This window comes from Euprymna scolopes, chromosome 41, assembly GCF_053919585.1.
Source record: "Euprymna scolopes isolate OS-2025 chromosome 41, ASM5391958v1, whole genome shotgun sequence".
Taxonomy (NCBI): Eukaryota; Metazoa; Mollusca; class Cephalopoda; order Sepiida; family Sepiolidae; genus Euprymna; species Euprymna scolopes.
In genome coordinates, this window is record NC_136522.1 from 45,976,391 (window position 1) to 45,989,675 (window position 13,285).

Here is a 13,285-nt window from a genome sequence, read left to right on the forward strand (position 1 = left end):
CAAATTATTGCAGGACATAGGGATTTGATAAGTATTTGGATTTCTTCGATATTAATTTTTAATCCTCTTATGTTCCACTGTAGGATTTTGTTAGCCATAGTTTATATTTTCTTTCTTTTGTTTTGGGTTGGTGGATTCCTCAATCTCCATGACTTCATGGCTTTCGAGTCCTGGTGGCATAGTGTTTTTTTGTTTGTCTTTATCTTTGGTTTGTGAGCTAGAGCTTTTATTTGTTTTTGTTCGTGATCGTGATGTTCTGTAGGAGGGTTTTAGTTCTTGCTTTGTTTCATTCTCTTTTTTGTTAATTCTTTCTTGTATTGGTAATTCTTTGATTCTGGATGTGCTAGGGGTTTGTGCGGTTTCTATTTCTGTTTGATTTGGTGTTTTTATTAATTGATTTTTCTTTTTTCTGTTTTGGTTTATTTCAGAGTATGTGTTCGTTTTTGTGGTATTTGTAATTATTGGTTTTATTTCAGTTATGAATTTTTGCCAGTCGTTTGGTCCAAGTTTTCTTAATTTTTCAACGAGTATATCGTATTTATCTTTTTTTTCTGTAATTTCCTTTTTGGTAATTTATCCATAACTTTTCTCAGTCATATATCTGTCTACAATTGTCCTTGCTTCGGGGAATGATATATTTTGCTTTTGTTTTGCTGTTACGATTTCTTTTTCTTTTTTCCATATGTCACAGCTTCTTGCATAGGCTGGGTGGTCCTCTCCGCAGTTTGCACATTTGTATCTGTTTGTACACTCGTTTGAATTGTGGTCTGAGTTTCTTTAGTTACATTTGCCACATACAGGTTGATTGTGGCATACATCCTCATGGTGTCCGAATTTTTGACATCTAAGTGGGTTTGGTATGAATAGTTCAACTTTTACGTTTGCATAACCGATTTTTATTTCTGTTGGGGCCTTTGGTGTGTTAAACGTTATGATATAGGTGTTGGTTAAAATTGGGTTCCCATTTTTTTTAATGGATATTCTTTTTATGTCTGTTAGCCCTTGGGATTTTAGTTAGATTTTTATTTGGTCAATTGAACAGTACAATAGTTCTTTGCTTCTTATAACGCCTTTTGATGAATTCATTTTACCGTGGGAATATGCTTTGATCTTTTTATTATGGAATTTTTTAAGAGGATATTGGCATCTTTTTTTTTTTTTATTCACTTCTACTAGAATTGTTCCATTTCTTAAATTCTTAACCGCTTTGGGTGATATTCTTGCAGCAATTTCTTTCTGTATCAAGAATGGAGACAGTCTTGTCAGGGGATTGTCATCTTCAGCTTCCAGGATGATAAATCTTGGAAAGTTTTGTTTTTGTAAATCTTCTTCCTCTGAGCTGGAAATATCGGATATTTCCATGTGATTTCTTTTGGGAAGCTTTTTCTTTTTTTCCATTTCTATTTTTGGTTATTTTTTCATTTCTGCTGTTCCCCACCCGCCTCGGAGCCCTATGTGGGAAGTGTTTGGGGGGGAAACCCATTCGCCCCAAACGCAACAGGGATACAGCAGAAGTATACTCTTCTTACTGTTGGATTCCAGCACCTGTGTTTCCTTCGTTCCCTCCAAGTGCCTTATTTTTGGAAGGGATGTTGGTTTTCCAGCCATGTTTCGTCCGTACTCAGCAAGTTGATTGACCCTTCAGCCACCGCTTACTAAATCAGTTTATTGCCTAATGTGGGGAGCGCAAGCGTGTTTTCTTGTTGTGTTTGTCTGATTTAGAGCTAGGCGTGACCAGCCGATTGATCAGAGCGGGCCTCTCCGACCGCCCGTCTAGCCGAGGTAAGGGCCAAAGTGGTGTGTTGGAAAGGGGAGGAAACCATTTCTATCCTCCGCAACCTTCAATCACCAGGATTCCGTTCCAAGGTGTCATGGGACGCCACCCACGGCAAACTGGTGGCCCCATTGAGGGACTTTTACTCTCTGCAGGGGGGTAGCTGGTGTATTCTAAAGCCTCACTGACAGGGCGAAGGGAGGAAGTAGAGGGGAAAAGGGGGTGGGTGGGAGGAAAGGAGCTGTTTTTGTTTTTGGTTTTGTAGAACATAAGTTTTACAAAAGAGAATAGAAAACAAAAAGGAACATCAATGTAGGTGCATTTCGTCTCTGGAAGCCAATAGACAGCCTGATCTGGTAGCACCAGCATAATTTTGTGAATTTATATTAATTTCAACACGACACGTAAGTACATAAAGGTTGTCACCTGAAATGCGTTGGTTTAAAAGATCACTATTCTACACAAGCACCAAATTAGAAAAGAAAAAAGTAAACAGCAAACATTACAGAAACAAACATAATTACAAAAATACTATACTTTAGCATTGTTATAAAAAAAAAAAAATGAAAAATTACATTAAACAAAAACTGAAAAGGTCATGAAAATGAAAAATTAAGAAAAAAACATGTAAAGGCATAAAAATAAATTACAAAATTTAAAATGATCATATTAAAAATGCCCATATGAAATCTAAAAAAGGCTATCTAAAATTAAAAAAAAAAAAAAAAAAAAAAAAAAGCCATATAAATTTTTTTATTTACAGGTCATGAAATAAAAAAAAAAAGGGTCACAAAATAAAACGTACAAAAATTCTACTCCAAAGAAAAGTAATAAATGTATAAAATTAAAAACAAAACAAAAAAACAAACAAACCTAATTATTGGTAAATACCTGAATCAATTTATTTTTTTACAATATGCTTTCCTAAATAATAAATGTGAATAATAAAAATAAAAAAAACACTTACTTTGTCCACCATAAGCCCGATGACTACTCTTTTCCAATTCATCTGCAATTCTAGAATTTTTAGAGCCGTCCCAGGTCACTTTGCAATTGTCGTTCACTTTCATTGGCCGCTTATATCCATCATGGATATGAGTATCCCAACGCAGATTAGATACTAAATAAAAAAAAATGTATTTTTTAATTTTTAAAAGGGAGTCATCAGTTATCAAGGCTTGATGGCCACTCAAGGATAAAGGTTAAGTGTAAGGTGAAACAGTGTAATAAGTAGTGGTGGAAATTGGGTAGAATTTGGTTATTTGGTTCAACAAGAACTTGTTTAAATTGGACTTTAAAATGACCATGTTGTACTCAGCTGGAAAGTAGCCCTGTAGTAAAGAGTTCAACAGGTGGGTAGTTCTAGGAAATCAGCTTTGTTCATGGAATTTGCTTTTAAATTTAAGTACAGATAGAGTGGGAGAAATTGTTAAGTGTGTTTGTTGTGAATGTTTTGCAGGAAGGGACATAGATTGAAGCTCAGTTGAGCACATGCCATGAAAACTATGATAGAATAGAGATAGACTTTCAATGTTTATTCTGTAAGAAATAAGGTTGCAAGGAGAAAAAAGACATTATCTACTAGATTTCGAAGCTGGTTTTGAACTTTGTCAGTTTTGTACTTTGAGTAGCTCCTTCCCAAACGTGGCAACAGTACTCCATTTTAGGATGTACTAACAGGCTGCTCAGCGTTGCCCAGTTATAAAATACGCTTAAATATAATATTTCAATTTATGCAGATTTTGTATTTAGTATTATCATAACTAATTCTCTATTGATTATTATATTGTACCTAAAATATAGTAGTAATTTCAAAAGTAAAATAAAATATATGACTTGGGTGTCATCAACTAGAATTGAAAGCAAAACATGTAGCTCTTCAACTTTATTACCATCTGAGCCACAAACAGATGGATATCAAAACTCTCAAAATAAACCGACATTAACATATAAATATGTATTTATGCACGTATAGAGAAGCACAACGTATGTTGGCTAAGTTCCAATTTTTCAATGTTGACCCCTCAGCAACTAGTTTTACCAGTTTAAAATCAAATCGATTCCACAGGTACAAATTCTCTTTAAGCACAACTTGTAACAACATGGGGATGGAATTTCTTTTCCTCAAATGAAAAAACCAGGTTTATCATGTACAAAATTAACTTTTTGTTGGTAACATCGAATGAAAATAACATCTGACGAGTTGGTGAGAAAAAGGAGATTCTTATGAACACATAAAATCATAAAATTATCATCCCATTAACGAAACGGTTATAATGAAGAAATCCAAAATGAAATAAAATTATAAAAAAGAAAAAAAAGGCAAGTCTTTGAATTTCAACAAAGTTTTGTAGTATATATATATATATATATATATATATATATATACACACACATACACTAGCAAGTCACCCAGCGTTGCCCTGTTCTAAAATACACTTAAATATATTTCAATTTATGCAGATTTCATATTTATTATTACTGAGCCAATATTCTATTGCTTATACCCAATATAAGTGATTTCAAAAGTAAAAATGACATGGTTGCCATCAACCTGTAAAAAAATTAAGAAAAAGAAGTTATACACACTACTTTTTTAAAAACTTATCCATGATTCTGGCCAATGCCGGGTAGGTCTACTAGCACAAAATACACACATTACACAGCAAATAGATGCACATACATGTTCGCATAAGCTTCAAAGATTAAAATAAAAAGTCAAAGTATACATAAGCAAACATTTCCAATGTATTGTCTTGATCTTTCTTTGATCAGACTATTTGCATGTAACATGACTTTTATAAATGCTTATTTACCTACTTGCATTTGGATTTGTCAGAACTTTGTAAGAATGGGCAACACATTGAATAGATATACAACATTTTATGCAAGAAACTATGAAAGATGTTTGAGTAGGTTAGTTTATCAATTAAATAAGAAAAAAAGTTTTTTTTCAGAAACGAAAATATAAAAAACACATTACATCTTACTATAATAGAAATTGTATGTCTACGTCACAATTCTCCTTGGTTGTTTTTTTTTTTTGTTTAAATCTCTTATTTCAGACACACAAGATGGCGTGGAAGGGGAAGGTTTGAACAACAAAATAGAAGATTAAAAAGTGGGTGAAATATCTTTTGAAACTGTTCTATATCTCTACATTTCACCTATCTCTCATCCCTCAACTTTATTGAACAACTGCAAAGGAAATATTGAAGAATTACTACATAAAAACAAAAACACTTTAAATGTTGAACCCTCACACCAACGCTAAAAAAAATACTATATTCTGCTTGCAACAATGCATAAAAAAATAAAAAATTATCAGCTTTGTAAATAGATGCAGATTTTGACTGGACACACAACTTTGCTTAATTGAAAAGATTTTTTTTAAATTGCTAATTATGAAAAAAATGTCTTCTGCTATTTCCATCATTCACCCGTTTACTTTGCATTCATTGTGGTTCGTAGGATGAGACGACACATTAACATGTTCTTTTTCTAAGTGATTTTAATAAGTTAGAACAAAGATTTTGTTAGATTTTGTAGATAAATCTTGAAGGAAAGCAATGAAATTAAAATGTGATTGCATTTTCTGTAGTTAAAAATCAATAAATTTTACAAAGAGGAATGGTTAATTAAAAAATAAATAAAAATAAAAAAAATAAAATAAAAAATATGTTTAGTGACTAACTATATCTGGTGATGCCCAGGAGTCATTTTAATTTTGTTTCACTTAGTCTTTTTTGTTTAGCAGAAAATATTTAGTTTTTTGAGAAAATAAGTCTATAAAAGTATTAAATTTTATAATCAGTGTACAATTGTCTGACCAGTTGAGTCACAAACAAACTGAAAAGAACACTAAAAAAATAATATGAAAAGGTGGGGATATTCCACTATGCTTAAATGAGCAAGTCCATTCTCTGAAGTTTTAAGTTATGATTGGTCACTCAATTTATTATGCACGCTAACAAATATATATATATGATTGGTCACTCGATTAATTTATGCACGCTAACAAATATATACCTCCCCTCCGGTCACATATTTGCTAGACTGACAGGATGATATGATAAACTATCTACACTAATCCCCAAAGGGAAAGGTAATGATGGAGAACATATAGTACACTATACCTCCTCCCTCCATTCAAAGCAAAGGAGCAGGTAATCCTGGGAGGATGATATCATGAAGAACAAACACACTGCCTCATGTCAAAAAAGAGGAAAGGCCTGGGAGGAATATATAACAGATGAAAACATGCATAGGCGACATAATGTTAACTTGGAATATTTTGAAAATAATTTTGCCATTTTTTTCATTGGAATCCTTTGAAATGAGTAATTTATTTATTTGCAGACAACCTCATCTTCATAGTTGTTGTTTCACAACGCCTTCGTCAGGTGGTTAGCCGCGAAACTAGAAAGTTTATAGGAAGGCAGAGAGCAAGTCCATTATCTGAGTTTTGAATGGCTGGTAGCACATGATTGAATAATTTATGTAATTCTTGCTTAATTCAAAAATTTCCCTGTCAACTATCTGAGATATGTATGCTGGCTGATGGGAAGAAGGCAAATCAGAAAACAGATGACTGGAAGACTGCAGCAAACAGTGTCATATAAAAAATTTGTATTGATATAAAAATGTTTCGCTTCTAAACTGAACTTCCTGTTTCAGTTAAAAATAATCCAATTTGTGTACATTTTAAAGTTCTGTAAATTTTTGTTTAAAAAATTTAACTTTTGATTCAGAAAATTGTAGAAGCTACATGTAAGAGTTCCTTTGGCATCACAGTTAAAAAAATATTTCGGCAACATTTTAAATAAAATCTCATGTCGAAATATTTTATTCCGTCATGTATTACTTATTTTTAGAAAAGATTGTTTTCAAAACAAGTGAAGCATGTATGCCCCCCCCCTGCCCGTGAGTGCACAGTGAACAAGGCATAAAAAAGAAGACCAAGTTCAGCACCCCCCCCCCGCCTCCCCTGGAAATTCTCAGGAGACGTCAAATCCTGGTGAAAATGAACAAACGGTGCAGTTTTAGGCCTTAACGTATGTAAATTTGAGTTCTGCACCATGCAAAAAAAGAAATAACGAAGTCCATCATTTGCCCCCACCCCATTTAGCCCCAAAAGTCCCCAAGACCATAACATATTTAAATTTGAGTTCAGCACCACGCAAAACTGCTAAATAGATATACACAGAAAATTTGACATATATGGTAAAATCATCCCAAAAATGGAGTGTTTTTATTGGTCCTAAAAGAGCCCCTGGGACACACCCAAGAGTTATCGTGAAGTATAGACAAACAAAATTATATAGAAATCAGTTAGTTATAACTTTTCAGAAAGTTTTATAAAAATCAAGGCATCAGTTTTTTTTTTTTTACGCTAATTTGATTAATTATTTTTAACTAAAACAAGAAATCCAGTTTTAGAAGCAGAAGATATAAATACAATTTTTTATATTCACTGCAGACCGAGTCACCTGTTCTGATTCGCTGGAAATAATTTTAAAACCAGAAATACTTTTTATTCAATAATTTAAATGCTTTGGATCAAATAGATTTGGTGCACCGCCAGAATGAGCTACAACGCATTTGTTCTAACAATTATTTTTATTTTTTTATTTTCCATTTTATTGTGAATAATTTAAAAGATTTTTATAGTGAAAATTTCCATATTTAAAAAATAAATAAATAAAAAATATTTTTGTATAATACTTTTGCACAACACTTTTTTTTATTATTTGTTTTGCTTCTTTATATATTTTGCTTAAATAAAGTTTTGGCGAAATTGCATATTCATTAATCCAAACAAGTCTTTGAGCGCCAAATGGCATTCCTTTAGATAATCTGAAAATTCCACAAAATATTTACATTCTTTACATTATTACATTCTTTTAATTTTCTGTCAAAATCCTTGCTGTTTATATTACATGTGTATGTGATTTAATTATGTTTATTTTTTTTTATTTTTTTATTTTTTTTTTTATTCAATTTTCACCCCAAACAAGGCACAGTGCCACTTTGAAGTAGGGGGCTACTATCAGGGACTTAATTAGCGGGGTCATTATGAAGGGAGATGAGTAGAAAGATGTTTGTTGACATTACACTTGAACTTCTGCAAATCGTTGCAGTTGGGAAAGCAGAATCCCGGAAGGGAGTTCCAAAGACCCGCAGTTCTGGGGAAGAAACTATTGGAGTAAAAGGCTTTCTTGCACCTAGGGATCTCTACTGTAAAGGGATGAGACTTAGTAGCTTGTCGGGTTTGTCGGGGGTAGTTACGTCGGGGAGGTACAAGTGTTTGCAGTTCGTCAGAGCATTCACCATTGAAGTATTTGTAGAACAGGCAGAGGGATGCAACATCTCGTCAATGGGACAGAGGCTGAAGCCTAGATGACAGTTCAGGACCTATCAGGTTGGCGACTCTTTTGAACCCTGTCCAGGAGCGAGAGACAAGAAGCAGATGCACCAGCCCAGATGTGACAACAGTACTCCATACATGGGCGAATGGTTGCCTTATAGAGGTATAGGATACTGTCAGGTGTAAGTAGTTTTCTAGCACGGTAGAGGGAGCCAACCTTCCTTGCAGCAGCCTTGGCAATGCTCTCAATGTATCTATTCCAGTTCATATTCCCTGTAAACGTTAGGCCGAGGAGTTTAAAAGAAGTACTTTCAGGTAATGTGTTCTTGGCCATTGCTATTGGTGGTAGAGAAGGTTTCTTGTAGTTATTGAAGGAAACAAGCTTAGTCTTAGCAGCATTGAATGTGACCAACCATTTTTGTCCCCATTCCACTACAGATTGGACGTCATCCTCTAGTGTTTCTGCCATTTCCTTGGATATGTGTTCATTTGTTTTCCCCTCATATCTGTTATAGAGAGTGGTGTCATCGGCAAATATACCCATCTCCGAAACAATTTTATCAGGGAGGTCGTTTATGAATATCAGGAATAATAGAGGTCCAAGGATAGACCCCTGAGGTACTCCCGCATTTATGTCGTATTGTTTGGATGTACGACCGTCGAGGACAACTTTGATTTTTCTATTACTTAAGAAGGATTTAATTACATTATGAATTCTTCCAGTGATTCCATATGATCTAATTTTCCTTAGAAGACCATCGTGCCATACCCTGTCAAAAGCCTTAGATATATCGAGGGCCACCGCTCTACCCTCCTGTTTTATCCAATGAACGGTATATACGTTCAGAAACTACAGTTAAGATATCTGCTGTTGAACGGGCTTGCCTGAATCCATATTGTTTGTCAGTCAGGAGTTTAGCAGCTGTTAGGTGCTGGACTAGGGCTTGATTAACTAAGGACTCAAATATTTTGGCGAAAAGCGGGAGGAGGCTAATGGGGCGATAATTTAGTGGGTCAGTTCTTTCATTTATCATACGTGGAGAATTCATATTTTTTTAACTATGTTAAGTTAACATTCATTTATGTTCATATAAAATATTTATTTTACTATATAATAAAATATATTTTACATTCAATATTAATTATTTCTGTAAAAATGTTTAAGCAAAATAAACACTTTGAGATTAAAAATTAAAATAAATCAGTGTTTGGATATTCTTATTATATTTAAAAAATTTACTTTCAGTATTAATTATTTCTGCAAAAATCATTTAAAGAATATTCTTATGCTTTGATCTACATTTTCAACGAGGTCTTCAAATTAACTAATACCGTTTACTTCCAAAGACTTTGAAAATCTGAAATCGTTTGGATGAGTAAATATGTGATTTTAAAGTTTTTTTTTGTTTTTTTTTAATAAAACTTTGCATGTTACAATTTTTCTTATAAATCTTCAAAGTTTACTAAACAAAACATGCTTGTATATATCCTCTCTATTATATAAAAGGAACTGTGTGTGTGTGTGGACTCAAAAACAACTGGGTCAATTTTTATCAAATTTCATACAAATGTATCTGGTAGTGTCCTTAGATAGGTAGGTTTTGTATCAGAATGTCTTTGATAAGTATCGATAATTGAAATAATCTAATGAAAGAAGCAACAGGCGAAGTTAACACTTACACAGCCAAACATCACAAGACATCATATGAGAAGTTTTATTACTGCACAAGACAAAAGGCCCAACATCTAAATCAACAGTAGGTTCTTTGATATTATAGGAACATGTTCGAAATAAATGTTTCTGTTTAGAACACAGTTGAATCATGATACTTGACTTTTCCATTTTAAACTATAATTCAAGCCATTATATAAAAAATAATTTCATGAAATCAACAGTAGGTTCTCCACAGAGCAATGTAGAGAATGCAATGTAGACTACAACAATTTATTGTGGACTAAGTCACTGCGGGGAAGCACGTGAAATTTCCTCCTGGTGCATTGTGATGGGTGTCCAACTAGAGCTGGCAATCTATCCATTTGATTTAAAAAATGCGAGATTTCACTGATTTCGATTACAATAAAATATGGGAATGCGAAACATTTGTTGATCATCATTCAATCCCAGGCAACATCGGGTCTCCATGCTAGTGTATATATATATATATATATATATATATATATATATATATATAAATAAAATGCTGTGTGTTTGTGTCTTCATATTTTCAAGCAATATCTCTTCTGAAAGTAAAAGTCGCAGAGCAGTGCTAGGGGTCTCAAATGATTGGATTTTTTATGGAACGTTCTTTCATGGGTCTAAAGCTGGTTAAAATAGTTTTAAAGGGGTCAAATATGGGTCAAAATTGAAAAAAAAAAAAATTGTTAAAAATTTAGTACATTCATCTTGGTTTATTTTTAAACAGTTCATATGGGTGGTACAGTGGTAACATCACCAACTTTGAATGCTACAGTTTCGGATTAACTGATGCCACCCAAATACTTTTTTTTTTTTACTTTTGAAATCATGACTATAAGAATATATGAAATCTGGATAAATTAAAATATCTTTTAGCGTATTTTATGCCCGGGCGACTTAATGAGGTTAAGTTTGACTGTGGGATAGTATTTCATTTACTGCGGGAACGCTTTTTTTAAATTTTTATTTTCCCAAGATGTTATAGGAAAAAAACTAACCCACATGAGGTGAGCGACAAATGTTGAATATTTATCTTCCCAAAGTCGAGCAAATTAAATAGACAGGCGAGCTTCGTTAACTCTGAGATATTACGATTTATATGTGATATAAAAAGTTTTAAAAAGTTGTGAACCAACTGACCGCTTCTCTGAAAAAAGCCTTTTGTAGACACACAGAAAAAGCGAACACACATACATTTTTGCTTTTATATTTATAGACTAGCGGGGGTACCCGATGTTACCCGGGTGTTTGTAGGTGTGTGTGGTGTTAAATAAAAAAGAAACCGGGGGAGGGGGGGGGGGGCGTAGGATCGAACCGGAAGCCCTGAGGTGAAGTTTGAAAATAAAATCGGCCAGCCAGAATGATATATTGAAAGATGTTTAAATTGACAGGTGCGCGCACGGAAGGGGGTGGGGGTCAAAACATCGAAAAAAAAAAAAACAAACACAAAAAACTAACGTAAGGCAAACGGACGATGAAAATAGCAAAACGAACACGTGAAAAATGGCTTAAATAAGCCTGTTTTGATATTAAAATTTAAAAAATCGATGGGTACCCGGGTGTTTTGGGGTGTATGATCAGAGGTGGATAAGCGAAGTAAAAAAAAACAGAAAAACGATTGTTACGTGAAAAATGGCTTAAATAACACGGGTTCAATATTTAAATTTAAAAAAAAAATCAAAAAAAAAAAAAAGAAAAAAAAAGACACCTCACACCATGATTCGAACCCAAAATGTTTAGATAATGAACCAATGCGCTAATCAATTGACCTAACGCGACATACATAAAATTTAATCAATTTTCAACTATTTAAAGTAAATCAGGTCATGACATCATCTGACGTATGCGTAGAACCGGTCATCGTCACGAGAGGACTGTTGATTATATATATGTAAGATAATTAATTAGAATTGAAATTGAAATCGAGAATTAAAAGAAAAAAAAAAAAAATCGGAACTTTTTGGTATTGGAGAAAATTAGTGCTTATTTTCCGATGCCAAAAATAATTCCTTTAATTGTAGTTTTTGTGATTTTATCTTGATTAAAACTTAATTTTCTCTTGCTGGTATTAAAGATAAAATATGATAAATATTTATTGATTTTGAAGTGTTTGCAAAAATATATGCATATAATACATGGATTTTTACGGTAATACAAAAGAAAATAATTAAAAACAAGTTTACAATTATGTTAAGGGATTTTAAAAGAATCAGGAAAAATATTGGAATCATCCAATCACTTTATACACACGAGGTGCCTTCAGTAAGCTTCCAGACTTTTTTCACATGGGCACTTTTTGACACACATGAAACTTGTTTTCTTTGAAGTAATCTCCTCCAGCTGCAATGCACTTGTACCGTTCCAACAACTTCTGGAAGGTCTCATGGAAGTCCTCGTGTGTGAGCGTGTCAATAATCCTGGCCACAGTCCCTTTCATTTTCTCAATTGTCACGTAACGACAGCCTCTAAGGTTTTCCTTGAGCTTGGGGAATAACCAAAAGCCACAGAGAGCAAGGTCTTGATTATAGGGAAGGTGAGGAACTGTCTTGATGCTCATCTTGGCCAAATAGTCTGTGACAAGGACAGAGTTTCTAATCTTCTCTGAACACAGGACAAAGTTTGTGCAAATCTGCATCTTCAGTTTCTTCTGAATAATTGTGTGTACAGTTCCCACACTGACATCAAACTGTGCAGTTATTGTCTCCATAGACATATGACAGTCCTTATCATAAAATTCTTTATTTGACCAATCAACTCTGGTGTTCTGACTTCCTTATGCCTTCCACACCTATCATCATCCCTCACAGATCCTCTGCCTTCCTTGAATCTCTTATGTCACTTAATGCAAAAGCATTCTGAAGCATTCCATATGTTTCTGTGATATTTTTTCCAAGTTCAGAACAGAATTTTATTGCACGTCGTTCTTCTAAAGTGTCCTCACATCCAGATTGTATTTTTGAAATTCACCAGCTGTAACAATCGGGCTTTAGTAGGGTGTATTCCAATTTCTGTTGTAACTGTTCATTTAAACTTGAAATCATAAAAATTGGTCAGTCACTTCATAAAATGTATAGAAATAACATACTGAATTTTCAAGAACCAACAATTTTAAATGCCTGTACAAAAAAAGTCTGGAAACTTATTTAAAGCACCTAATATAACTGTTAAAACAAAAATGCATCTTTTTGTCTTCTGCTTATTTTGGAGTGCCTCAAATCTAATCGAATGCTTATGAATTACGTTTAACTTGTGTGATACGATCACGTGTTATCCTGCTTGACAACCTACACCAACCCCAACGTTGTTTCCACAGTCTTCTTTTCCACCTTCCCTTTTGGTTGTGTTGTCGTCTCATTACCAGCTGTTGAGGGGGCACACACAAGTTCACAAATATAAAGAATAATATACAAAACTCAAACTCTAACACCTTTTGCAATTATCAGCTGCA

General features: G+C 33.6%; 1 protein-coding gene across 2 annotated transcripts in view; it reads right to left on the reverse strand.

The window, feature by feature from the left end:
* LOC145266505 (uncharacterized) overlaps positions 1–13,285 on the reverse strand; it is a 94,925-nt gene that overhangs the window by 18,540 nt on the left and 63,100 nt on the right. For both annotated transcript variants that reach the window (XM_080122237.1, XM_080122238.1), the window contains exon 16: positions 2,742–2,894. In XM_080122237.1, the coding sequence (XP_079978363.1) occupies positions 2,742–2,894 (153 nt within the window). The remainder of the gene's footprint in view (positions 1–2,741; positions 2,895–13,285) is intronic.